The sequence below is a fragment of the Coffea arabica genome, chromosome 2e, assembly GCF_036785885.1.
Source record: "Coffea arabica cultivar ET-39 chromosome 2e, Coffea Arabica ET-39 HiFi, whole genome shotgun sequence".
NCBI lineage: Eukaryota > Viridiplantae > Streptophyta > Magnoliopsida > Gentianales > Rubiaceae > Coffea > Coffea arabica.
The window spans coordinates 25,096,357-25,123,972 of NC_092313.1; the positions used below are offsets into that span (position 1 = coordinate 25,096,357).

Sequence of the window (27,616 nt, forward strand, 5' to 3'; positions counted from 1 at the left end):
AGACAGGTCAGGCGCATGTCAGGTTAGCGGCGGCGTGGGACCAAGTAGAGCGACTTTGCGGCCAAGCAGGACATGACACATTAATATATGCCAAAAAGAGCAGTTAACCAAATACTACTAGTTTACATTTTCAGACTTTGATGCCAACTAATCCCCTTCACCACCATGTGTATATGTATGGACTCAAATCTTTGGTCCTTTTTTTTTTCTTCTTTAATTGTATTTTTTTTTTATCAAATGTCTTCCTGCAATTCAGATTTTAAAAATTTCAGCCTTGTTTGGATGGTCATTATTCTTCCAAAATTTTTTTTATGTTTTCTATGAATGTATTTTCTAATCACCTATTTTATATCATATACATTACATTACTACAGTAAACAGTAGTAATCTAGACGAGCTTAATTTGTACTCGAGCAAAAGTTTCTGCTACTCCAAAAATTAGCATGCTTGTAGCAGATTATATGAAAATTTTTTGGAATTATACCATAGCAATTTTTGTATAATAAAAATGTGATTAAAAAATATGTTTATGATATAAAGAAAATAAATATTTGCAAGAAATTGTCCAAACACCCTTTGCCACTTTGCTGCTCAAACTCAAAGCCTTTTTTTTGTGTGTGTCTCTCATGGTTTTTGCTCTTCCGAATCAAGATCATCCTTCCATGGAGGGCAACTCAATTTAACCTTTTACGTCAAATAATCCCTTTTTCACTCTAATATCATTGTGCTTTACTGTTTTTTTAAATTCTAAACTAGTCCCAAGAAGGTTTCTATTTAGGTTTAATGCATCTTAAAATTGCCAAGAATAACCACAAATTAGAGGTGTCAGCTACTTCCATGCTTAAACAACGATCACCAAAATTTGGAAAAATCTAACTCATTGTACATAAAACAAATTTTAATCTTTAATGGACCACGAATCCTAAAAAGGGGAAAAAAAAAGAAGGAAACACCCAATTTCTCTAAATACTTGCTCAAGAAAATAAAACTCAATAATCAAGAATTATTAACTAAGTTTTTTCTTTTTAAAATTTATCCTTCCATATCTCGGATTACGCATACTGAGATGCTCCTTGATATTGTGGGTCTGAGAATCTAATTCAATTTTTGTGTAAAAGCAATATTAAATGTTAGTAATAGAGAGCCACTACCATCACCGAGCTTCGACAAAGGGCGCCACTAAACAAGCTTTCTTTGTTGTATGCCCATTTGAATTGCCATTTTTAAAAATATTTGTAAAAAATTATATTGTAACAATTTGACTTATATGAGTTAGGCCTCATTTCGGATTGCGGTGCTTTTGATAAAAAAAATACTTTTAGGTGTTAAAAGTACTTTTAAAACGTTTGGTGAATATCATTTCATAAAATTAGGAGTGGTATTTTTGGTGTTTGGAACACTTTTAACAAAAGTTCAAATTTGGTGCTTTTAAAGTAGATTTTGCAATTCAAAAAAATAAAATATTAAATTTAATCATTTTATCCTATATTATAAATTAAATAAAGATATAAATGCATGTAAAAATTTTCAAATCACACGTTATCCAACACAATAAATATTTATTAAACTACATCTCCAAACAGTATACTTAAAAGTACTTAAATATTTAATAAGCTCTTTTATTAAAATTCTATTAGAGAAATATTTTTCAATAAGCTACCGCACCTCCAAACGGGATTTTAATTGAAAAATGTGTCGATGCAGAAACAATCACAATCCAAACGAGGCTACGTCACAAACTCAAATAATTTCATCTGGACAAGAAACTAAGGGGAGATGCCTTCGCCGTAATTTTTGGCATGCCGTTATATATGGACAAAGAAAAGATGATGAAGAAGAGGCTTGCAGGTGTGAGTACAGAAGTGAAGTGGAGTTTAGTTTCGTCCATCAATTTATAATACAGTACTTAAGCAGTGCCAGAAGCATTTTTTGAGAAAGAGGCCTTGTTTGGCTGGCAAGTTTTTTTTCTAAGTTTATCTGTTACAAGTTTTTTAAAAACTTTAGCTACAAAAACCTCAAAAAACCTCTCAAAGTTTTTAAACTATACACCTCAAAATATTAAAAAATTTACACATTTCAAAAATTTTTTAAAAAATTTCTACAGTAAACTACAGTAAAGTTTTAGACAAACACCTAAAAGACTCACTTACCAAATGTGCAAAAAAAAAAAAAAATATTGTACATATTATCCCATTCTTTTAACATGGATGTGAACAAAATTGTTTGACAAAATTTTAGTCCAAACGATAAATAATGTAGATTCTAGTTAAATTTGTACCCAAGGCTTGAGAAGTCAATTAAAGCCCCAAGTGCCATGTCTTAGTGGTCAGAGTGAGGGTTCTTAAAGTCTTGTGTATTAGTTCTAATATTTGAATCCTACGTTTGATAATTGAGGTGGGACGACGAACATAAGGAGTGAGGGTTAAACTAAAAAAATATAAAGGAAAACGGCTGGGCAGGGATCCTACTAGATGTTTAGAAAATGCATCTGGTCATGGTTTTGTTCTTCTCGGGGTCCAAAAAAATCACATCATCTAGATGATCAGTGCCAAGATTGCAGCCGGGATTTTATCATCTTTGACCGCAAAGCCGAATCCAAGAAAGAATCGACAACAGGAGAGATAATAATGCAGATATTGCATTACATAGCTAGGATATGTCCGTACATCATTGTGAAATATTTTAGCCCCTATGGATTGCTATGTTTTGTAGAAAAAATATAACGCAGCGATTTGATGTATGTAAGGTAAAAAGGCGAGCGGCAGATGTGTTCACCAAAAACGTAAAAATTTTCTTGAAAAAAAAATTGCAATCCATGCTTAAAAAATGCTTTCACTCCTGCGAAATTATCATCATATCACATAATAACACAATCTTGCACGAATTGCCAATTTCCCAGTTATGATTTCTGAGAGAAATTTCCTTTCCTATTATACGTCCAGAGGAGTCTTTTCTGAGTTCTTGGAACCTCTTAGAATCGTCTTGATTTGCATTTTCTCGTGGGCACCTGTTCTCTTGCCTAAACCAGAGGCAATCTGCATTCAAAAGTGTGAAAAGGTGACCTTGTCAAGTACCTAAGATCTCAAATGGCACAATGACAACTGATGACAAAAAGGAAAAATGACCATATGCATGCAACATGAGAAAAAAAGATCGATGGTGGGATCGTGCACGAAACACGAAAGACTCCATGATTGCTACATAACCTTTCTGCAGTACATACATACATGCATTTCTCATTGGCTACTGGTTAGGTGAAAAGACACAAAATGCAAAATGGGTTATCCGAGACATCGGTATTGGGGGGTTGGGGTTTGGGTAGATAAGTCCCTCGCAGGACTCCAAAAGTTGCCTGCTTTTGGAGTTCTTGTGGGGATTAGATTTATTTGCGTAAATTCTTACTTCTGTAAGAAAATGTCAGAAAGAGACAGTCTAAGGCTTAATACATTCATCAGTTGTTGGAGTAATCTAATCAATGTAAAGGCATGCAAAAGTGGTACTATAAGCATAAGCCAAGAACTGTAACAATCACAAAGTTCAAGCTGAATATGAGTAAACCTTATACACACTGACAGTGTATATATTATCACCGTTAGATTTATGATATGTGTGCAAAAGTTGAATTTTAAAATTAAATTTTGTATAATTGTCATTTATCCAGCGCTGATTGTGTATACACTGTCCTTGTTTGGAAGCCAAGTTTTTTGCCAAGTTTGTCTGCTACAAGTTTTTAAAAAACTTTAGTTACAGTAACCTTAAAAAACTTTTCAAAATTTTTAAACTATACACTTCAAAATATTAAAAAAAAAAAACACACTTCAAAAATTTTTTAAAAAACTTTTACAGTAAGTTACAGTAAAGTTTTAGACAAACACTCAAAAAACTCACCTTCCAAACGGGGCGATTAATAATTCATGCTAATATACTATCTAATCTTTGTGCCATTTCAGAAAAGAAAAGCAAAAAAAGGAAAAACTATCTAATCTTTGTATCCTTTCACAAAGGCCCACAACAAATTTGCCATGTTTGTCTGTCTCCATGGACTGAGACTCTTCCCACAAGGAATGTGGGTCTAAATAGGGGAACTCCTTAATTTCGACGACTTTTTAGTGGGAGTGACTCCAAAAAAATCAGGCCCGGAGACAATTAATTGTTAGAAATTCAAAATGTTAGATAAGTCCAAGAAGAGACAGGCAAAGTCAGAATTTTAAAACCAAAAGCATAAAATCACTTCTACCCTTTTCCTTAAGGTACAAAAACATTCTTTTCTTTTATTTTTTCTTGGTTGATATGGATTGGAAGAAAGAAAAACCATTTCACATCACATTCTTGTGAGTTCAGTTCGCCTATCATCTACCTCCTTCATTAGTTCCTTTTTTTCTCGAGTATCCCTTGGCTTAGTAGTGTATGTGGATAGGCACCTTTTATGATCTTGACACTGATCACCAAATTGCCAAAAAGCAGATGAGGGAGGCACACATGGGCAAGGAATGAGGACCATTACACAATTCTCCTATCAGGGGGGTCGAGAATACTCTTGCATTTGACACTGAATAAGAAGAGAAAGTTCTGTCATTTCCTGCTTTAAATTTGTGGATTGATTGAATGAGCTACTCCTGGAAGAAATTTCATCTGGAAAGTTGGGAGCAGTAGCTTTAAAAAAAAAAAAGTGCCAAACAACAACATGAACTTGATCACGTCCCCATTCAATTGGACTTGTTCTCCCAATGCCTAAGCTTTTTTGACATCAGGAGACAACAGCACATGCAGAGTCGGATAGAATGATACTAAAAGACATCCCAATTCCCAACCTTAAAGCGGCAGATCCTGTGGCCTTTAAAGATGAGAGAGTGACCTGACCTCTGATATATTGAATCATTAATGCTGATTAATATCCACCCTGAAATTGAAGAAGAAATAAATGTGCTCCAAGTCAACAAGATAAGGCCTGCTACTTACCAAGCAGAGGGGTCATTTCCAAGGTAAGTGAGCTTTACATTTTTAGTACATTTGCCCGTATTCTTTGAAATTTAGCCCCTTGATTTGTTAAGCTTCTTTTTTTTTTTGTCTGAAGAAAATAGCAAGATTGAGGCCTGAAACAACCAAGTTAATCTGCCTTTTCATGCTAGGTAATCTAGCTAATCCTCAGAGAAAATCAAAAGCTTAATCCAATCTGTTAGGGAAGGATCAAATACTGGGCATTTAACCCTCAGTGGAACAGAAACCATACATCTCAGGACATAATGGCCTTTTCTTTTGTCCTCCTAACGAGAATAGAACCTACAATAACAGATAACCAGTGTATGTAAAGATCCTCTAAATCACAGCAGTTAGCAGCCAACATCCAATCACAGGTAATAAGGAACCATGTACCCCTGATTTAGGCAACTTGATCTAACATGTCAAGTAGGCAAGAAGTCTCTGGTTATTTATTTTTCTCATGAGGGAGATAGGAAATACTAACACAAGGATAGTGTTACTAACATCCGTAAGTACCAAAAACCAAATCTGCATAAACAAGCTAAGTGACAGCAAAGTGACCAAAATCTTAAACTATATAGAGAAAAATGCACGCTGAAATCTAGCTATATGTATTTATATACACGCTGAATTTAGTTTCCAAATTATTCAAAAAATGCTTCAACCAAACCAATAAAACACAGTGATCCTGGAGAAAGCAGCAACACAGAATGGAAGAAACAAATCCCAAGACACACAAATCACTTCCATCTCTTGAACCCCATGAACTTGTGCTAGTGCTTTCCAAAGAAGCCGTGCTTGTGCCTTCCATAGAATCCATGCTTTCCAAATTTCCCATGCTTAAACTTCCCATGATGATGATGATGATGACCATAATACCCACCATGACCAACATGGTGTGCACCATGTGCCAGATGGTGAGCCCCATATGCAGCAGCCGCTGCTGCAGCACCACCAGCTAGTAATGCACCCATTGGAGGTCCATGCCCTGCATAAAGTGGACGTTTCCAGCCAGATGAAATCAATGAAATGATTCAAGAAAGTTGCACTCTTTGGAGTGTCACTTGGTAAAGCAAGGTTAAAAATTGATAGCATACTAGACAGCAACAATAATTTGCAAATCAGAAAATAGGGAAAGGGCCACAACAGCTAGCCCATACACGAGGAATAATAATTGATGATCACAAGTAGACTATCAAATCTCTTTCAGATCGGGTCCTCAGTGTTATCCAACTTCCATCTTTAGTGAAACATAGAATCCCTCCGGCAGGATCAAAGTCCAATAATCAGATAAAGGGAAAACAGAAAAAGAACAAGAGAAAGGAACCCCTAGTGAAGCAACAAACAATCAGAATGATATTTCCACCAAAAGATGTCTCACCGGCCACAATAAGTAAGGTTGCTACAATACTACTACACTGGTACCAAGTATCAATAATGGCAAGAAAAATGTCAACTTCCTCATCAAGAACTGAGTAGGTCGTGGCGGACACATGATTCAGGATTTGGAAGTGAGCCTCACGAGACGTGAAAGTTAACAGCCATGTGCGTAGAGAAACCAAGAGGAAATAACTTCTTAAAATGTTACCAAGTTGACACAAATATACATCATTCTCAATTTGTGGAGTAAATGGATATTTATGTCTCGAAAGTTCATTTAATTATGCTAACCATAGTATTTCATACTATGGCAGGTACGAAGGAATACATAGCAACAGGGTAACCAATTAAGAATATTATTAGATAGATAAGCAAGGCATTTCAAAGTGGCTAATAAAAACAATTAGGAAAGCAGGACAGGCAGAAAAAGGCATACAAACATGCAACTGCATCATGTCAACACTAGATAGAGAATGACATCCACTAACAATAATGCTGAGAACACACAAAATATTTACCCGAGTGATGGTGACCTGAGGGACCAGGATAACCAGCAGGCGGATATCCACCATGTGGCGGATATCCTGGTGGCAGTGCCGGTGGGTATCCAGCTGCAGAAGGATACCCAGAAGGAGGATATCCACCAGGCGGAGGATACCCAGATGGTGGATATCCGCCAGGAGGAGGATAACTTGCAGGAGGATATGCACCAGGAGGAGGAGGATAAGGGTATGCCCCATGTGGCCGTGGATAGTGTCCAGCAGCATATCCAGCAAGATGTGAAAATAACCCTTTGTCCCGATTATCATCATTGTCTCCCATTGTTATTAACCTTGGATTGTTAAGCACACTCACAGACTAACTGCAAAAGACAGGGCACTCAGATCAGCTTATACAATGGAATATTTTGCTTCAAGAAAAATAATTCGCAATATAATTCTCTAAGAATTTTCCTCACACATTTGATCCTAATAATTCAGGGAAGATCCTTTATTGACAGGAAATTACACATATGCACCATGAAAAGTTCAGGCAAAAATGAAGATATAAGAATTTGAAATCCTTGTATGAACAGAGGATGCATCCTGTGCTTCAGAGGCTCATTGATTAGCAACAATTGAGATTGTAATATTAATCTACACAATAATTGATTAGGACAATCAAGATTGTAATATTAATCTACACAATAAAAACCTAAATTCACATGATATCTAGAAATCTAACTCCAACTTATGAGTAATTCTAGTTGATATCATCAAGTACAGCCCTTGAAGAATATTGGGAATAGAGTCTTTCACATAATAAAACAATATCCAAATTAATGACTTTGTCCGATAAAGAGCATTACCAGAAAATATAGATAGCCTGTCAGATATGAACGATTAGAGAAACTGCCAACCTTACTTTCCAATAAACAACTTCAAAACCCCCCTTCTTTCCTTCCCCCAAGAATCACTTCTTTCCTGATCGCCATGCAAGTTACAACTTCAAAAACTCAAGAATCACTCTGAAAGGACTTGATTCTCATAAAATACACGTCCAAAACAAGAAAGCCAATTCCTTACACTCTTCCCCCCACCAAACCCATACACACAAAAACTCGCAAGGATACAAAAATCAAAACCTCACAGAAGAAAGCAAAACTCAATTGGGATAACCATTCAGCTTCTGCTGAAACACAAATTAACCACCACGGCAATTATAATAAACATGTACCAAGCAATCAGCTTTATTACCAAATAAGTAAAAATCCAACAAATAGAGAAGAACAGGACTGTGCAAGACTAGGTGATTAATTACTAGCACGCATGCAAACATGTACAAAGATAACATAATCCTCCTTCCAAAGAAACACAGCCATCTTGGACATGCAATCCCAGAAAAGAAAGCCCAAATAAATAAGTAAAACACAAGAAGCAATAAATTAAGAAACCCGTTTCCAATTAGCCCAAGCCACCTCACAGAACGCTAGTATAATCACAAACAGCTTGAATTCAATCAATATTTTTCATGTATAGCAGGAATATATGCATGTAGGATGTGAAAAAAGAGGAGAGAGAGAGGAGATATTACCTGATTCGGCAACTTGGTAGGAAATGGATTGATTGAAATTTGAGAGAAAAAAAGTAGTAGAAGTAGCTTTACCAAATATTTATTGTTGCCATAAAAGAATTGGTTATGCTTTGGGCCATGGCTGTTTGCACACGCGATGTTTATCTTGTTTGTTTTCGAACGCGGTTGCTTCAATGCCGGTTTATCATACGTGGTTACACGAGGAAGAGAGGAAGGCGGGACAAAGGAGTGTGACAGCTCCGTTTGGGTTTGCTGTTATTTTAAAAATAAAATTTTTAAATATAATATTATAGTAATACATAATTAACTCAAAAAATATTTTATCTATATAATATATTAAATATTTCAAATTTTTTTTTTATTAATATACACTGTTACAGTAAAATTTTTCAAAAACACTTCCAAAAACAGCTAATCCAAAACGGAGCCAGTTCTCACGTTTTTCAATTTGCATATAAGAATTCTTGTAATGAGTGTTTATATCTAAATTATACCAAACTTATTACATGTAAATGCACATACTTATATTTATTGTTCCTATATATTTTCGAATTAGTTTCTGCGTCAAAAATTAACATTGGAAACTATCTTATTAACTAAACTCATTATTTTAAGATATTCCCAAATCAGGTATTGATGGAGGTTTCTTTGTTCTTTTTTTTTTGAAAGGATGGGAGAGCATTGAATGTATTACTTTTAGTTCTACGTTAAACCTTGGATAAATTAGTCGAACGTGCATTTGTACACCTAAAAATAATTCTCGAATTGTCAATTCATTGTGTAATTGGATAGTAGATTATTTGGGATAATGATGTGATATATATGAGATAAAAAAATGATTAAAAATGTATCGACAACACAAACAAATAAAATTTGAGAAATAATCTCTATGCAAACAAAGTTATCGATGATTTGAGGCGGGTGAGTGAATGAAGAGTTAGCGCAACAATTTCGCTTCTCGTTTCTGCGAGTAAAAGAGAATACGTGTCGTGAACGACTGTTACAATGAAACAAGCACGACTGACTGCTCGAGAGCATGATGAACAATCATAACAAATGATGCAAGGGACTTTTCAAGTTTACTGATTGCTCTGCATCAATCACGACTTGACTCGTCAATTAGTTTAACAACTATCGGATTATTTCATGTTTCTCCTATTTGGACGTTTAAAAATCAAATTTGATATAGTAATAATCATCGAACTCAATCCAATACGTAATTCGCTTGAACTTCAAGAGAAAACTTTGACCATTACAGTGAGTGACGAAGAAACTTTCCCAGAACAATAAGGACATCTGTGCAGGCTTTATATATACTTGAAATTTGGCAAATTTCTGCATCTTTTGATATGATGTTCATACATCAAGCTAATTGTATATTCCAAAATGCAGACATGCCAAGTGAGAATGCGATTGCCATCAGAAATTTCGAGCAGAGCCGAGTGACGTTTCTGTCGAAAATTTTTTGGTGGAGTTGGTTTTCCTAACCCAGGACAAACCATAAATGTCCAAGAATATCCTCATATGAAAGTATATATATATATATATATATATATATATATATATATATATATATATACGTGATGACACAGCATATATGCACTGCCCATGACTATTACTCTTCAATCAGCCTTAGCTTTTAAGTATTTTTCTGTATTGACTCATTGAAAGGAGGAGCACTCAATAAAAGTGAAGACGACTCCCAATTCCACCATCTTCATCTGCTGGGAATCCATGAAAATGGCTATTATGGATTATTACAGCGCATTGCGTTTGCAATTTCGTTGCATTAAACACCAGCATGACAAGAAAGAAGGTCTTGCAAAGGCAACTTAACCGAAGGTTGAGATTGCTCGTTTAAATTGCTAACTTTTTGTAGAAAAATATACTGTATCGATTATGTCCTCAACTTCTCTTACTCCATGATATCCCCTTGTACTCTTTTCTCCCTTTTAGATTAGACAAGTGTCTTAGCAGCCATTGACATGACATACATATTCTTCTATTCAACAGGACAGTTACCATCCCAATGCAAGAAATTGTATCCATACATTGCTTTTCTGAAGTATACTTCAATCTCCAAAACTTTCCAGATTTCTAGTGGGGATTTAACTGAATGAAATAGACCATATAGGCGGTCAAAGAAAGCATTCAAAAAAAAAAAACCCTTTACATCGAACTTCATCTTTTTCACGTTTGTTACTACTAGATTCAATCCGTATACGCACTAGAACTCACAAATGGAATATGACAAGGCCAAGCACCTTAACCTTAATTTGGTGATAAGGAAATTTTATAGGAATTTAACCAACGTTTTGTTGGATTGTTACATGAGAACATGTTGAGGCAACAAATGATTATAGCATGAGCCATGAAATAGATAAACAGGCATCAATTCTAGTGGCCATAGGAGTAAGAGAAAAGATTTGCACATTCGCTCTGCCCACTTAAATTTCCAATCCAGCAAATAAGTTTCAATACTTCAATTTTCAATGTAATGTAGTTGTTGGATTTCTTTGTCTTGTGGTAAAGGAATTTGCAGAATACATGTAATGTACAACCTTGCTATTATGTAATAATTTACTCTAGGTTAGCTTACTAAATGTACTACTGCCTGTCTGACTAATTTTAAAAGGTCTATCTAACTAGCGTCCAGTGAGCAATCATTAAGATGCAAACAAAATGTTACCTTTTTGAAAAAAAAAAAAGTTAATTAGAAAAAAAATATACAAATATAAAAGAGAATAATAATTATTAGTATGTGCATTCACGTAGTAAATTAGGTATACGTGAGTTAGGTATGATTTAAGTGTGTTAACGAGTGCGAATTTAACGCCTATTAGAAAAATCCAATTTGAAATAAAGGGTGGTACATAGAAGGGCAAATTATAAATAATCTCCTTCTGAAACAGCTTCATTTTCAGTTAGGGGAAATAAGGCCAGATTATTGATCATTATTTGTTTTGCTCTTTTTAAGTCACTATACTTTCTATTATTCAATCTTTTGATTTATGTAAACTCTTCTAATGCCAGTAAGAACAATAAAAGTATAAATAAGTAGAAATGTTACCTCTTCTTTTCGTTTTTCAAGTATTTATGGTGGCCTAATTGATTCCTTGCAAGGAGTTGAGACTTGAAAGGTATTAAAACTCGAAAACCTTCTGCTTCCAAAGCCAGTGAATCTGCGTGTAGACGGAACAGCTCCCCTTCATACTCTCGAGAGTGGCTACCAGGGATCCAGCAACCACTGCAGCACTAAAGCGAGCTTCTTTCCTTCTCAAGGATGCAATGGCTAACCAACGCAGAGGAGCTGATGAATATACTTAGGCCACATTCTCTTGCAATGGGGTCCAATGCCTCACGTTCAATTTCAAGCAGCTGATCTGTGTCCACTGAAAGTACTCCGAAGGGGTACAGCAAAACAGACCGGAGAGTCTGTTCAGGATTAAATAGAAGCAGCAGGTACCAGGCCAGGATTCTCAGAGAAGCCCTGATACCAAAATTCGGGCTTAAAAAATTACCAACTGTGATTCCTGATCTGTGGCACTTGGCATAGAAAGTTGGACGCATTTTTTATACATCCTCCTGTATATTCTAGCACCTTCAAATTCTGCATGGATCTCTCTCTCTGTTCTTATACCCATTGGATTACTTATCAACCATCCCTCAGTGTCACATGACAAATTGGGGTCGATCTTGTCAACATGTATAAGCTTATTCGACTTTGCATCAAATTGATCTCTCATGTCTATTGCCAATTCTAGCACATCCGATTGAATAAAAACCTGCCCAAAAACAATGGTGCAGTATTAGTCCTATGAAATGTATACTTATTATAATCTCATATGCTAATGTATCATGAGCTAAGATGTGATAACACAACTTCAAAAAGTGAAGAAAAGCCAGAACATCCTTGAATGACATGTCTACTTATTATGGAAAGATCGCATCCTTCAAGCAAGAAAACATCTCTCTCATTTCTTCTCCACGGAATAACAACAGCTTTCCTTTCTCATCTGCATTTTTCATGAGAATGACCTTCATTCCTTAGACCTCCTTTTACGTGGAATGAAGTGAAGTCGATTAGAAAGTCAGAAATAAGGCCTATGAGAAGAAGAATATTTGGCAACCATTAATTGATTTTATACAAATGCAAGCACATGCATGCCCTTTATATTTGGTTGCATGGGCTTTTAAGAAATTCCCAATTTATTATCACATCAATGCCCAATTCAAATGTTCACAGCTAAAGGCCAGAATGTCCATTGCGAGCAGATATCAACTTGCAATTTTACTCTCTACCTGTGAACTGAAACTTTTGTTTTAGAGCTGCAAAATATGGTCCTACACCAACAGCGTATGTGAGAAGTAAAGTGTGTGTAGAGGAATTCAAGTCATGAGCTCTATGGCCCCGAAATACTGTTACAACTATCTCGTATAAAATGACTGCACAGGACAAAATATTATTAACAATAAATCACAGAAAAAAAAGGGCAAATTATACTTTATCCCCTTGTGATATAGCTAATTAGAACATAACCCCCCGTATAATTTTGAAAGTTATATATAACCCCCTCATAGTTTGGATTAATGTGTCAAAGTGACGGAAATAATCATTCGTAACGGAACCTATGAAAATGTCGAAATTACCCTTGTTTGAAAACTACAATGGCTGAAGTGACCATAATATATAAACATACTATGCATTGACACTCTAACCCCACATGATTTTATATTTTACCATATAATCCCCTTATGGTTTAGCACTTTACTATATAATCTCTTTATGATTTTTATGGTTTTCAATATATATACATAAGCCCCCTGTGATTAATAATTAATTTTCAACTTTACATAGGGGTATTTTTGACATTTTAGTTGACTCCATTATGGATTGCAAATTCTATCACTTTAACATTTTAATCCAAACCATGAGAGGGTTATGTATAGCTTCTGAAACCATAGGAGGGTTATGTAAACAAACACTAAACCACAGGGGAGTAAAGTGTAATTTGCCCAAAAAAATGTAAAAAAAGAGAAGACTAAATGCTACTACCAATTGAGGTTTGGAATCACATGCTAACAAACTAGTTAACATGAGACATGTACGCTTCTTAGTGGCTGGAGGATCTAAGTTTCTCGTTTTTGCATCAAAGAGAAGAAGTAAAAGAATAGGTGTTTTCAGAAATCCCACATCAATTAGGTTTACATTAACATGGTTCTAGGTGTTGAACGACAATTGCAGTATTTAGAACTCCCTTGCAACACTTTCAAAAGCATTCATCCTGTTGTTCTTGCTTAAGCAACCTCCCATTTCTTTCAGACAATTGCAATATTATTTTTCTAGGTAAAATTTTGTTGCAGAATGAGCCATAGGTAAACTTTTGAGCTTGCAAGCAATGTCTTTTATGATGACTATGGTTGCAAAAATCTTTAAAAAAATCTGCCGGCGCTCACAATGCATGCAGTAAGGTGAAATCACATCATGTATCTAGCACAAATAAAACTGCTACTAACTTGATTATTAATTTTTTTCAAAAAAAAAAAAAACTTGATTATAAATTTCATTCTGAGCAAGATAAACTGTGCAGCAATATAAATGATAAAATACTACTCCAATTATCCCAAATCTAATGAATTATTTCCTCCACTGTAAGATGTGTGCCAAATAATATCTGTCTTCTATATTAGGAAATTCAACTCCAAAAAATAAGTATTCCGCACACTAAATAGATAAGGGCAATTGCATTTCCCTCTTTTCCATTAAATTTGCACTGACTAACATAATGGGCCAAAACAGTTTTCAACTTTCAGTGTGAAACACTATGTCTCTTAGCAACTCTTTCTCAATAGTGTGTCTACAGTCAAAAGTAAGAAATTTAAGTTGAGACAAAACAGCAATCCTATTTTGAACCTCTCTCTCTCTACACCATACATGAGTGGAATCATCGCCTAAAGCAAGATCGAGAACAAACTTATTCCATGAGTATGCAATCATGTGCCAAAAAATTTGGATACAACTATCACTTGTTCCAACTTCAAGAACACCAAAGTGGACTTGAGTAACCATCCTCTCAAGTCTTCTAATGCCATTAAGTATAACAAAAGCACAGTAATATTTTATGGTAACATTGACATATACACAGTCTGTTGAAAATTTTTAAGAAAATGCAATTGTAAAGTTTTTAGGAACATACCTGCCCTCCTGGTGCTAAAATATCCACAATGGACTCCACCAAAGGCTTCTGTACAACCCTCCTTTTATGATACTTCTTCTTAAAATGTGGGTCAGGGCACTGCAAGCAAGAATGAGTAACCATATGCTCTAACCAATGCTGTTTCTAATAGTGCTATTATTAATTAGGGGAAAATACAGTAAACCCCCCTATGGTTTATCTATTGTACATAAAACTTCCTCATTATTTAAAAACCCCCACATAGCCTCCCTATACTTTGGACTTCTTTGGAACTTGGATGAAAAGCATAAAAAATAACGGAGTTTGAGATGCACTCGTGTATGTATTAAGGGAGTTTCAAGTGACATTGTCAAGGACAATTCAGTATATTACAGTTTTTTGTCATTTCCTTTTTTATTTCCTTTCCTTTTTTTTTTGTTTATTTTCCTTCTCCATTTCTTCCCTGCTCACAACCAAACTGGTCAATAACACCAAAATGGTCAATGACACCGGTGAACACCAATCATCATCAGTACCGCCACCGATCACCAGTAGCTCCACCAATCACCAGCAACTCTACCACCAATCATCACTGATTTCAACGCTCAATGATCCCAAAATAACACCAAAAAATTTCCAATTAGATAGAGCGCAAAATAACAACAAAAATTCTCAATCTAATAGTCTCAAAATATTAACAAAAAATTCTCAATCAATGATCCCAACCTAACATCAAAAGCCTCCCATATATCAATCACATAGTGGCTCTATTATCAACTTCAAATTAATCCCAAATTCAATAGAAACATGAATAGCAAAATTAGATCTGCCGATGGCCATTTGTCGGTGGTGTCAGTTGAAGGACGGATGGAAGGAAAGATAAAAGGAAGCGATAAAAGAAAAATCAACCGGTGGGCAAGGAGGAGAAATCGAGGTCCACTGCCTTCATGTAATTGGAGAGTGAAGACCCTCTTGGCTTGCTTGGAATACTGAGAGGACAGAGCCTCCTAATCAACTGCGATAAGGCCTAGACCTTCGAGCAATTGGCGATGAAGATGCAGGGGAAAGAGCCAGTTTTGTTGCCTAAGAAAACTAATATTCAGAGGAGAAAGAGACTAAGCAACCCAAGTCTCCAAAGAAAGTTGATGCTTAGATTTGGGTTCTTAATTTTACAGAAGAACACATGAAAAAGTCATGAATCTAGACTGGTGGTGATAGAGATGCTGTTGAAAATGAAGATGGCGAGATGGTGATAGCGAGATGATGGCAGCGACGAAAGGGTGGTGCTGGCTGGATTGATGGGGCAAGAAAAAGAAAGGAAAATCAAAGAGGACAGGAAAACAGGAAAAATGTTTAAAAAAAAAGGAAGAAACAAAAGCCCAGAATGTTCTGACATTTCCTTGAAGAAGATGATACATCTTATAAAATTTCAAATGAGCCCCTTAGTTCTACCTTTGTTTCAAATGAAGGAAAGTTTTTAAAACTTTAATTGAGCCCTGAGTTAACCTTTGATTCAGTTTGGAAATAGGATTAAGATAGGAAATTTACATCTTTCCGTCAATTTGAATGATTTCTGTCCATTTTCCAAATTAGTCCAAAGCACAAGGAGGTTATGTGGGTGTTTTTAAACAATAAGGGAGTTTCATGTACAATAGGCAAACCACAGGAGGGTTCTATGTATTTTAGCCTATTAATTATTGTTGGGCAACAACCAGTTTATCCAAACCAAAGACTGAATCTCTGTTTCTGCAAGTGCTTCCAATTTGTTCCTATATTTTTGACAATTACAGCATGAGAATAGTACTTACCAAGATTGATACCAACATGAACGGCCCAGGGTATGCTGATATTAGTTGTTTGAATGACACAGTCGCATTTGCAAAGACAAAATGTCTGCATTTATTTAATAACAAATTAACTAGTTTCCCATGAGCCAGTCATAACTAAAAGATTAAGTTCATCAAAGGCTTACACATTATTAAGAGCCAGGTCATTTGCCCAATAATTTGCTCGTTCAGCCAACTACACCAGGAAATTATACTTTCAGCACATAGCACAATTTTTAAAATTAGAAAATGAATGAGTAATAGTACATTCATTTACTTCATAATCAAGAAACCTCAGGAAAATGATTTCATACTTTCCGCCTTATTTCCAATCCAAGATAATTCTTGGAACTAGGATTTCTTTTGGCGAGCCACATGAGAAATCTGCCACTACCTGAGAACCCATACACTGTGAGAATATAATAGATCATCTCTAAGCCAAATTGATTAAAGGATGATGATAAGGTAATTGACCCCACAGACTCAGTATAAAAGGATAAAAACACAAAATAGATTCACATATCTTGAACCCAAAACCATTTTTAGTGCCAAAAATGATGTTGGAACATTAAGTTTTACTCATAGGGAAAATCTGGACAAAGTTCTACACCTTTCTTCATAGTCCTGATCTTCTGTTACTAAAACTGGTTCACATAACTAAGTGTTTTGTTTGACTAGTTGATCTTGTGAGCAAAAGGAAACCCAGAAGGAATGGAAAAACAAAACTTTCCCATATTTTTTCTTAACTAAAGTTTGTTTAAGTTCCAAAGTGTTTTGCTTAGTTGAAGAATTGGACAACCAACTTCCCAAAGAACTCCACCATTGCTTTGTCCAAGATTCTTCATCTGTACTTCCCTTGAAACCAAACATAAATAGGAAAGGTTCAAAAAACTTCTCCAACCTTTCCTCCCAAATTCCTGAGTTCCAAATAACACCTAAAGCTTCTTTGCGAATGCCACAATACAAAATAAAAAAGGTCTTTCTCTTTACAAAATCTATATTTATTATAAAAGGTGAGCACTTTTAAATTTGGACAAATAGGAATTCGCTCGAGTACTACCAAACAGTAACAATAACTACAGTATCCAAAAATAAAATGATCATTTCCCAGGCTCACTTATAGGACTGCTATTGAGGTTGGATGAAGCTCCCTAAAACGTGGACTAATAACTTTTATTAGTACTATCTTTGACAAACAGAAAGAAATGACGAAATTTAGGGGCATACCACATCCTATATCCACCATCAATGGCAATGTGGGATCTTTGTATACCTCATTCCAATCAGGCACTTCAGCAGGCACCTGGCCAGCTCGGCAGCAAATAAACATCAATTGAAAAAAAACCCAGAAGAAAATATTCCAAAATTTTCCAAATTTGAAAAGAAAAAAACAGAGAAATGGAGCAAGAAAAAGGGACATAATCATAATACCATGAAAGTAGAGCGCAAAGGGTTAACATGCTGCCGAATTCGAACATGACCCAACTCCTTCAACAACACCACCATAAACTTTATTAATTCAGAAAATTTGGACATACAAATAAATTACTACCATTGATGATAAATCAAGAATTCCGACCTCGGAAAACTTGTCGGCGAGACTAAGGTCAACGTACTCCTGTGCCACGAGTTCCGGGCTTCTGATCAGTTGAACCTCTTGCTCAACCGCGCCGGCGGAAGAAGCAGCAGTTGCTGCACGATAGCAGTGGTGGCGTGGCTGAACAGAAGAAACAAGTCTTCTTGTGGGGGGCGGCTGGCGGAGCTTGCGAAATGCAAAGCGGCTTAGGAGAATTTTTCTGCAGGCGGTGGCGGTGGCGGTAACGGGTGAGGCCACAGCCATGGCCATGCCTCATTAGTGTGACTATTCCAGGTGCAGTTGCGATTTAAAGAGATACTGCTAGAGAAGTTTTCGCCCAGCCAGATCAAAGCATTGACCAATTGACTATTTTGCCCTTGAAGCACAGCGGGGATGGGACGACCCACTACTAATCTATTAGCAGTATCGCTTCAAATCTTCTGTCCCAAATCCTTCTATGTTCCGCTGTTCCTAAAGAATGGACTGCCACATCCTTGTTTTGTGTCCCTCGATTTCAAGTGATCAGAATCCTTTGACATACAAAAGCTTGATTGATTTACATGAGAATGTGAAGAATGGAGGAATTTTACTTGGGTTGTTATTCCTATTGTCTATGTTTTATTTTACATTGCAACGTGAAGGTGTACTTCCTTTATTGTTCTGAAAGGAGAAGAGAAATTTGAGAATTCTTATTCCATAGTTACGTGGTAGTAAATCTTCGAAAGGACATAAAGGAACAAAGAGATTTGGGAACAAAGGATTTGAAGCGTAGTAATACACATTATTTTTGCGTTTGCTTTTGTATTTAAATTTTAAATTTTTTAATAGTCAAAAAAGTTAAGATCAAGAATTTGTCAAATAGGAGGTTTAGCTAATTATCCTCGATAATTAGTTTATATTTAAAGTAATCGAGAGCAAGCTCTACATTATTGAATATATATATGACAATATGATATTTGTTCATACGCCATAGTGATTGACGTGAAGAAACTTCTATCTCATATTTATATCAAATTTTAGTTTTCTAGTATTGGGTGCTCAAAAATTTTCTTCAAATGTTAATACACATTCCATTATCAAATAGGAGTTTTAATATTAAATAGCGTTCAAACAATACAAACCACTTATAATTGAGTGCCACTCCTCCCACTCTTTTTGAGAAGCAAGAACTCGTTTTTATTGATTTTCCAACCTCTCATGTAATTGAAGTTCCTCAAAATTGTGCAAATTGATCTGACCTTTTAAATGGTTTGTTATAGTTAAACTCAAAGTTTTGGGTTAAAACTTGAGAGTGTAGTTCGTATTTAGCAGTTTGCCATATATTTTGACTTCAAATTAGCTAGCACGCACATAATAGATAATGCTAACGGCTTAGCTTCAAATTGTGAATCGACTTTTTCGTAATTTCAAGTATGCTATGAAGAAGTTATCTGCCCAGATTCAAACAGAATTCTGAACTTTTTGTAGGTTAAAAGAGAGAGGAGGAGGAGGAGGGGACAAAAGCCAAGTGTCAGTATACTTTAGCATGATCCAACCCAGAAGGAATCACGTAATAAGCTGCTTGAGATCATTTATCCAGCAAAATTAGGTACAACTGCATATTAACGAGCCTTCTCTTGAAAAAATGAGCATCAAAATTGTAGAATTTTTACCTAAAAGATGAAGATCAGAGAATGCAACAGCCTAGCCCGTTGAGAGCAAAACTCTGTACCGAGCAAATGCTGTACATCTGAGAACTCACAATTGAGACAGAAGAGATGTATAGCATAAACGGAATCTCTGGTAAAACCTATTTTGCACCACATCCAACTGATACCCTACAACATTTCTCCCGCCTCACTCTTCCATAAAAAGATGAAAATATAGCCTTGACGCACGGATTAGCATTAGAACTTTAACCCAGAATGGATGGCAACCACCCCTCCTACGAGATTCTCATACTCTACCTTCTGAAATCCAGCGTCTGCAATCATAGCAGCAAATTTCTCCTGCAGTCGTAGTCAGAGAGATTAGGTAAGATTTACACGTATAGACGTGGCACTATGTAGAACTTTAATGATTAGCATCCATGTTATGGTTTTGAAATTAATTTCAGATGAAGAGTTTGTTTAGGAGCGCCAGCCAGATTCTGTGTATACAACAGAACCTTTACCATAACCTGTATTATTGTCTATAACATCTAAGTGATTGTAGTTTTATTTGTTATTATAATTTGTGACAATCATACCAAGAGATACAGCCGAATGCAGATGAAACAATTAGCAGCTTGGGGACGACCTGCTTTTTGCTAGTCAAACTCAGGAAGAAGATTAAAGGCATTGCTACTATTACATAAAAACCAAATGCAGGTGTCACATGTTGGTGCAATAGCCAACAAGCTCAATTAGAGCTATGTTATCATGAGTGGTAAAATGAGTTATTCACCGTTAAACTTGCTTGACTCTCACATTTCCTTAACATAAAACTATGAAATTAGACTGAAGCAAAGAAACCCTGTGTGGGGGAGGGATGGGTTGGGTGGTATGGCAGGAGGGAGTGTAAGTGAGAGGTCCTGGGTTTGAGATCTCCTATCTACACTGAAAAAAAAAAAAAACCCTGTGCAAGTTTGTTTACGATAAAGCCAGGGCTCCTAGCTCTGGTTACTATATGCTCTTCAATGAATCACTGCAATCAATAAACATGCATAAAGTGACCAATTCAGTCCCAAAAAAAAAGTGCAATAAGAATTTCATGATAGTAATAACACATTTAAACTTTCCAAAGCATCTGCAACATATTTTGTGGTTAGGCAAAAGATTGAGAGCGACCAAGACACTAACAAGCCCTAGTAGCACAAGATGGTAATTCCCTATTCATGCATATATTTTACCTGAGGTGGAAAACGACGAATGCTTTCCACCAAATACTGATATGACTCCCGATCACCAGCAACTAGCTCTCCTACTGCTGGAATGACTGAAAAAGAGTACAGATCATACCTGAAAAAAATAAGAAGAAAAATCATGTCTACAGATCATTAAATGCACTAAAACAACAAAACACGAGAATGCAACTCATTTAAAATACACATAAACAAATTTATGAGTTGTGGCTAAAAGGATTCTTAGAGCAATCAATGTTTCTAGCACGGGGTATGGACCAACATTCATCTTTAACTTATCAACCTCAGCTGCGTAAGTGCTTAATGAATAAGCTGATGTGCCTGGGGAAAGAAGGATCAGGTTCAAGCTTAAGTATGTGCATTTGTACGATGGAGAGAGAGAGAGAGAGAGAGAAGGGGGAACACAAGAAAAGGAGAAATAGCATCGACCAAATTCATTCATGTAGATTCAGCCCTTGCCAAATCACAAACACTATCAAATCTAACTCATGGCAGTAGAGGCTACCAAAAGGTAAATAGAACACATTAAAAAGAAGAAATGAGTTAACCACCTATTGCGAAAGAAGGAAGCAACAGTGATACACGTCACTTTCATCTCCTCCACTGTACAAGACAAATAATGCACACTAAGGAACACCTATACATCCTGTAAAACGATGCCAAATCTACAGGAATGAAGTTCTAAATCACATGATACTAACTGTGCCAACTATATAATTGTGGCAGTAAGACTTTTTCCTATCTTTTACAGGATATTTTCCTTCTATATACACCTTCTATAGTAAGCAAGCATCATATAGGCAATGAATAGAAGTATAGATACATCAGCAGCTCATAGTTTTCAAAACTTCAAAAACTTTTAGATAGTCATTAGGCAGTATACTATATGTGTATAGCACATAAGTAAATGCTACAAACATATTACACTTTGGACCTTGGTCATACTCAAAATACAATCTTTTCTTGCTGTCAAAAAGAGAGAGTGAAGAACCATTTGTTGAGTAAATTACAATGACAGAGACATGTAAAGGAAGATACTTACAGTTCCTTGAAAATTGGAACTTCAACATGGCTCAGTTCAAGGCAAAGAAATCTTCCCCCTCGTTTAAGCACCCTGAAAAATATACACAAAGTTGAATGTACCAAGTCATCCAGAGGTAAATGTTAATAGGAAAATGAAACATTGAGAACTTGAACAACACCATTAGGGCAAAGATCAACATGACATGAAGGAAATAAACCTTTTTGTTCCCAAGTTCTACGTGCGAGATGAAAGATATTAAACCGTGCATTGTGCTTCTTACCATGAAGCATTTGCTTTAACAACACAATGGACCATCCAATAAAGAGGCGCTGATCATAATCACAATCTAAACTTGGTTTGCAGGAAATGTAGAACTTACTTTCCCCTCTTTTAAAAACCTCACAAACGTAGTTTCTTGCACATGACCAATAATTCACTCTAGTTGCTATTAAACCAGAACTTTGAGATTTTTGTCAATATTTTATTTCTGGTACTTGCTCAAAATAGTAATATAGAGTTCAAGATAATCACCCTTCATAAAATTATAAGGTTCAAAGTAACTTCAAGGACCCTTTGCTGAACTATAGCAAATTACACATTCATGCCAGCCATATATGACATTTAGTGCTATTAAACAACCATCTCCAACGAATTTTGAGAATTTCTGTTTACTACCATTAAATGAACCACTAGGAGGAATAAAAATTTTATGAACTATATGTACAAGCATCACTTGCCAGAACCACTAGGAGTAATGAAAATTACACAGAAAGTGCCGGAACTATAGCAAATTACACATTCGTGCCAGCCATATATGACATTTAGTGCTATTAAACAACCATCTCCAAAGAATTTTGAGAATTTCTGTTTACTACCATTTAATGAACCACTAGGAGGAATGAAAACTTTACAAACTATATGTACAAGCATCACTGGCCGGAACTTTCTATGTGACAAAGTTCAACCATAATGTAGCAAGAATGTACCTATAAGCTTCTGCAAGAGCTTTTTCAATATGCGTAACATTTCTGATCCCAAAGGCAATTGTGTAACCATCCATTGAATTGTCTTCAAAATTCAAAGCTTCTGCATCTCCTTCTACCCAGACAAGAGCTCTATCCTCAGCAAGACCTGAATGAGAAGTCAAAAAAAATACCTCCTCACTTCAATACCACGAATTCTTGTTTCCAGGAAGCAATTTCATGTCAAAATTATAACCATTGCCATCAAAGGGTTTAAATGAAGATTCTTTTCACATGGGTTTCTTACCTCTCTCTTGTGCCCGCTTCTTACCAACATTTAACATGTTTGGGTTGATGTCGCACACAAAAATCTGAGTTTCCTCCAGCAAATTATCTTCAGGAGAATCTTGCAAAGCTCTACGTTTAACACTGTTTATACTTTCTAGAATCCTAAAAGCAACATCCCCTGTAAAACCAGAAGCAATTTACTCAATTCAACAGTACCAGTTTTTTCACCACCTGAATGACAACAGATTATGGAAACTTTATTTCCTCTTAGTTATGAAACAAAAATCGTACCAAAAATCAACTTTCTTTGTTATGAAGGTTTATCTCGCCATTTAAGATATCTAAGGTTGGACTCCTTCCACAGGTTTCAAAAGTTTGTTTAGAAGCAAAAGGTTTTCATAAACAATTTGTACTGAGCAGAAAATCAAACTTTTCAGATTTTGTTTCAAATATCAAAAGGCCTCTAATTTAGATGCCAAACGTGTTTGCATAGTGGACATATGATCAGATTGGAAGGTCAAAGTGGCTACAGAAAAATAGCCTTGCAAGCAGATGTACCTCAGAAAAAGCAACTCCAGTAAAAAAGATCCAGAACCAAGATTAAGGAACATTTCATAGCACAAAAAACAGATATATCCATACCTATGTATAACATGCATTTGGACTGCAGATTGCATTATATTAATAATCAAGAAAAGAGGGGCATAGGAATTGTTTTGTGCATAAGTCTAGCTTCTGCCTGAAAGAAATCCAAAACTACAACATAATTACATACCATACAGATACTTGTTTTGATGATTTGAAGAGCAATAAATATTTGACAAAAGCTCAAATATTTAGCAAGAGAAAAAATACACCAATAACTTTTATGAACCTTTAACTTTGGGGATCATACCTCCAAGCCAGAAAGTAGAGGACAACAAAACTCACAAGGAATTTTAAGAAAATAACAGGAACATCACATGGCATTTTAACATGGCACTTCTCTTTTCAGCGATACAAGATTATATGGAAGCAGGGTCACATAAATCAGTAAACACCACAATGGAATCCCACCTGTACCACCAGCCACATCAAGATGCTTCATTCCAGGGAAAGGATTCAACTTGGAAACCAATCTAAATGGAAAAGATGTACAAAAGATCCAATTTCAGAGAATGAAAGTCATTCATCCAATTTCAGAAATGGAAAAAATTTAAACAGTTGAATCACCAAAAACTAACCTGTCCTTCCATAATCTATGTAATCCACCACTCATCAAGTCATTCATTAGGTCATAGTTTGAGGCAACACTGGTGAAAACGTTACCAACCATTTGGCTCTTTTCTTCCTCCTGCACCTCTTTATACCCTGAAATTGTGACCTTTTAAGTAAACACAGTTGTTAAAGCATGGCCCTTAAATTAAAAATATCTAGCCTAAGCATCTTCAATCTGTTGCACTATAACCAGACTTGCCAACAGCTTTGAAAGAAGTCAATATATATATATATATATATATATATATATATATATATATATATATATATATATATGTAAATGGAATCAATTTTGAACAATCACTTCAAACTGACTGTTTCTTGGCATACTATCACGAAATTAAAAACACAAAAGTCAGAGATTGCAAAAAGCTCCAAAACAGAAACATGTCGAAGAATGGAAACCATCCTGTTCCTTATAATGGGTGGGATGAAAACACTTCAAAAACAGCTAAAGATAGCCTTTTCGGCCAGATAATGATGCAAAGGAGGATATATAGATAGAAAGATGAGTTGACTCACCAAAACTAGTAGCATGAGAGTGCAACATATATCCTGAACTATACATGGATAACAGTTTCGATCTCCTCATAGCCCGGGTTAATGATCGCAAAGCTGTTGCCATGACCGCCGTATCAAAATTCCCTGCCCAAATAAACATTCAGCTTGATTCTATAGAAAACAAAAGGTTTCATTTTGCCCTGTAACTCCAAAGATCATGCAGAATTTGTAATATAAATCTATTCTATAAGATAATTTCTCCAGAGACATGGAAAAAGTCACATCGAGAATAACAAGCAATCTGTAAAGGAAAAAGAAACGCTCCATCTAACCCAACAACCTTTTTCTTTTCTTAGCTATCATTATCCAAGTCTCCAAGAACATGACAAGTACTTGCTATAATCTTCCATTCTCAATAAATATACACCTAAAATGACCTAAATGAGATTATGAAGAAGAAGGGAGTCTTTGGCAGGGGATCAGTGCCCTCCGCTGAAGCACAAAAGCTGCATCCATTCAGCAGCCATGTAAATCATGTATCTCTCTGTATAGGTCCGAATACCATAAATTACACACCTCTGTTGCACTTATCAGAGAACTTCTCTCTATATTCTCCTAAATAAGCACATACTGGCTATATCCTCAAATAACAAAAGACTAATATAGGACGGCACAAAACCAATAAAGGAAGAACACTAAACCCCAGTATTCAACATGTAAATAACAATGTCCATTGCCATCACAAACAGCATAAGTTTCAGAGGATTTCTATCAAACGGTTAACATACAAAATTTTACAACACCACTACAACACTTGCTGACAAGCTAAAAATACAGTTTTCATCATATTACTCAAAAAAAAAATCAAAATTTAATCTTTATCTCTGATATCTATTCAATTAAAATAATTTAATCCCATGATCGTGGAAAAAAAAGGAAAGAGCTTTCCCAATAATGTAACCACAACGCAAAGAACAGCAATTTCACACCGAACCCAGATGATATTCGAACGATATTAATGCACAAGTCCATGGTCCTTTCAATTAAAGAATCTAGTGCCAACAAAAAAAACGTGGCGGAAAGTTTACCTTCTAAAAAATTCCGAAATTTTCCCAGCCCAGTTCAGGGCTAAACAGATAGATTCTGATAAAGTTTTATCTAGCAAGCTTAAATCACACAATTGGAGAAAGAAATGCAGAGACGGACAGCGAAAATCAGAGCCCGGTATACTCAACGGGCCTTAAAGGCTCCAGTTCTTTCGGTCGTTTTTCTGTTCTTAGTAACATAAAGTCATAAACAGTGTATGTATGTATATAGGATTAATATCACTTTACCCCTTAAACTTAAACTGTATCACTACTATCAATTTATCTCTTAACATTACCTTTTAATCACTTTACCCCATAGGTAATTCAACTCAACATATTGAAGAAATTTTGGATAAAAATATCCTTTTATTATATAGCATTACTACATTATTATTATCACTCTATCCCTTTAAATTATATTAATACAATCTCTTTAATCTCTAACATTATTTTCTAGATATTTTATCTTGTCGTTAATCTAACCAGTATGGTAAAATTTTTTTAAAAGTATTTACCTTTTTTATATATAATTAAAAAAAGTTGGAATGGTTATTGTTCCTTTTGTTTTCACTTTAAGAGATCCAAAAACATAAAAATAAAAGGATTTTCTCAAATTTCTTTTTGACACTTATTAATACTAGGAAAAGAAAAAGAGATAGGAGAAAAGGATATAGAAAATTAGATTTTACAAAAAAAGAAAATAAAGAAGAGTATAACATTATTGTATTATTTTAAAAGTTATCGGGATTAGAATTGGAATTGGGTGGTAAACAAAAAAGTAAAATAATTTTAAAATAATAAAATTTCTTTGTATTTTTTTAAAAAAATAATTGAGCGCTCTTTCTCTCCCCCCTCTCTCTCCCCATCTTTCTATTTTTTTTCAATATTCATAAGATTGCGAAGAAAAAAGAGATTAATATTTTGACTTTTTTTCTTGATATTAAAAAGGAGAAGAATCACTCTAAATTTTTTATTGTTTTTATTATAAAAAGAGTAGGCTACTTTCTTCTAAAGTTTTTTTTACTTGTTAAATTGGTTTAATGATGGGATAAATTGCCAAAAAAATAACTCTAGAGGGTAAATTGATAATGACACTATAGTTTATGAGGTAAAGTGATAATAATTATAAGGGCTAAACATGCCTTTTCACTTTAATTAACAAACTCGGTTAAGTTTGACCGTTAATCTTAGGGGTAAAATGACTAAAAGGTAATGCTAAGGGGGAAATTGATAGTAACACCAAACGTTAAGGAGATAAAGTGATAATAAACCATATATATATAATAAATAATAAAAAAAATGGGCAAGTCACTAGTCAAGAGTAGGGCTGCTCATGGTCCAAGCTACTTGTGAGCAGTTACTCGAGTCAGAAATCGACTCAAGATCAATCAATACCGAACTTGAGTCGAACTTGAACGGTTCATGTGAATAAGTGAGTCAAGTTCGAGTTATTTGTCTTAGGTTCAATCGCTGGTCAAGCCACTTGACTAAGCTCGTCTAAGATGTGAAATGACAATTATACCTCTAAACATTACAAAAATCACCAAATACAATTATCTAATACTCATATTCCCAAATCCCAAATCCCAAATCTGAGAGGCTGC

The 27,616-nt window shown here is 35.3% G+C and overlaps 3 protein-coding genes across 6 annotated transcripts; all 3 read right to left on the reverse strand.

The window, feature by feature from the left end:
* Nucleotides 1–5,493: 5,493 nt before the first annotated feature.
* Nucleotides 5,494–8,658, reverse strand: LOC113732125 (uncharacterized). Of its 2 annotated transcripts, none has more exons than XM_027257760.2 (3): nt 8,434–8,658; nt 6,879–7,222; nt 5,494–5,968 (listed from the first exon to the last, which is right to left on the reverse strand). In XM_027257760.2, exons 2-3 carry the CDS (start codon nt 7,180–7,182, stop codon nt 5,754–5,756), a joined length of 519 nt encoding a protein of 172 aa, XP_027113561.1. In that variant the 5' UTR covers nt 7,183–7,222; nt 8,434–8,658; the 3' UTR covers nt 5,494–5,753. The 2 variants fall into 2 exon arrangements, with proteins under 2 accessions (XP_027113561.1, XP_027113562.1); XM_027257761.2 differs by lacking the exon at nt 8,434–8,658 and adding an exon at nt 7,709–8,362.
* Nucleotides 8,659–11,801: 3,143 nt separating this feature from the next.
* On the reverse strand, nt 11,802–18,610 carry LOC113732124 (uncharacterized). The gene is made up of 8 exons (XM_027257759.2): nt 18,015–18,610; nt 17,867–17,923; nt 17,663–17,738; nt 16,750–16,829; nt 16,582–16,631; nt 16,418–16,502; nt 14,631–14,729; nt 11,802–12,218 (listed from the first exon to the last, which is right to left on the reverse strand). The coding sequence occupies exons 1-8, from the start codon at nt 18,279–18,281 to the stop codon at nt 11,943–11,945; spliced, it is 990 nt and encodes a 329-aa protein (XP_027113560.1). The 5' UTR covers nt 18,282–18,610; the 3' UTR covers nt 11,802–11,942.
* Nucleotides 18,611–19,537: 927 nt separating this feature from the next.
* LOC113732129 (2-methoxy-6-polyprenyl-1,4-benzoquinol methylase, mitochondrial-like) lies at nt 19,538–26,219 on the reverse strand. Of its 3 annotated transcripts, XM_072080141.1 has the most exons (10): nt 26,013–26,219; nt 24,946–25,068; nt 24,390–24,516; nt 24,223–24,284; nt 23,186–23,344; nt 22,903–23,047; nt 21,935–22,006; nt 20,881–20,989; nt 20,239–20,288; nt 19,538–19,999 (listed from the first exon to the last, which is right to left on the reverse strand). In XM_072080141.1, exons 2-10 carry the CDS (start codon nt 25,046–25,048, stop codon nt 19,981–19,983), a joined length of 846 nt encoding a protein of 281 aa, XP_071936242.1. In that variant the 5' UTR covers nt 25,049–25,068; nt 26,013–26,219; the 3' UTR covers nt 19,538–19,980. The 3 variants fall into 3 exon arrangements, with proteins under 3 accessions (XP_071936242.1, XP_027113570.1, XP_071936241.1); XM_027257769.2 differs by lacking the exon at nt 20,239–20,288; XM_072080140.1 differs by lacking the exons at nt 20,239–20,288; nt 26,013–26,219 and adding an exon at nt 25,265–25,933.
* Between the last annotated feature and the right edge of the window lie 1,397 nt (nt 26,220–27,616).

What these genes read in the sequence shown, in the direction of transcription:
- LOC113732125 (XM_027257760.2), bottom strand. Translation starts at nt 7,182, where the DNA reads ATGGGAGACAATGATGATAATCGGGACAAAGGGTTATTTTCACATCTT. An exon ending in CTCAGGTCACCATCACTCGG is followed by an intron (nt 5,969 to 6,878) that starts GTAAATATTTTG and finishes CACTTTATGCAG; the next exon opens with GGCATGGACCTCCAATGGGT.
- LOC113732124 (XM_027257759.2), bottom strand. Translation starts at nt 18,281, where the DNA reads ATGGCCATGGCTGTGGCCTCACCCGTTACCGCCACCGCCACCGCCTGC. An exon ending in CTTTGCGCTCTACTTTCATG is followed by an intron (nt 17,739 to 17,866) that starts GTATTATGATTA and finishes CGAGCTGGCCAG; the next exon opens with GTGCCTGCTGAAGTGCCTGA. An exon ending in GATGGTGGATATAGGATGTG is followed by an intron (nt 16,830 to 17,662) that starts GTATGCCCCTAA and finishes ATGGGTTCTCAG; the next exon opens with GTAGTGGCAGATTTCTCATG.
- LOC113732129 (XM_027257769.2), bottom strand. Translation starts at nt 25,048, where the DNA reads ATGGCAACAGCTTTGCGATCATTAACCCGGGCTATGAGGAGATCGAAA. An exon ending in CTCTCATGCTACTAGTTTTG is followed by an intron (nt 24,517 to 24,945) that starts GTGAGTCAACTC and finishes TCACAATTTCAG; the next exon opens with GGTATAAAGAGGTGCAGGAG. An exon ending in GTTCCAATTTTCAAGGAACT is followed by an intron (nt 20,990 to 21,934) that starts GTAAGTATCTTC and finishes TATTTTTTTCAG; the next exon opens with GTATGATCTGTACTCTTTTT.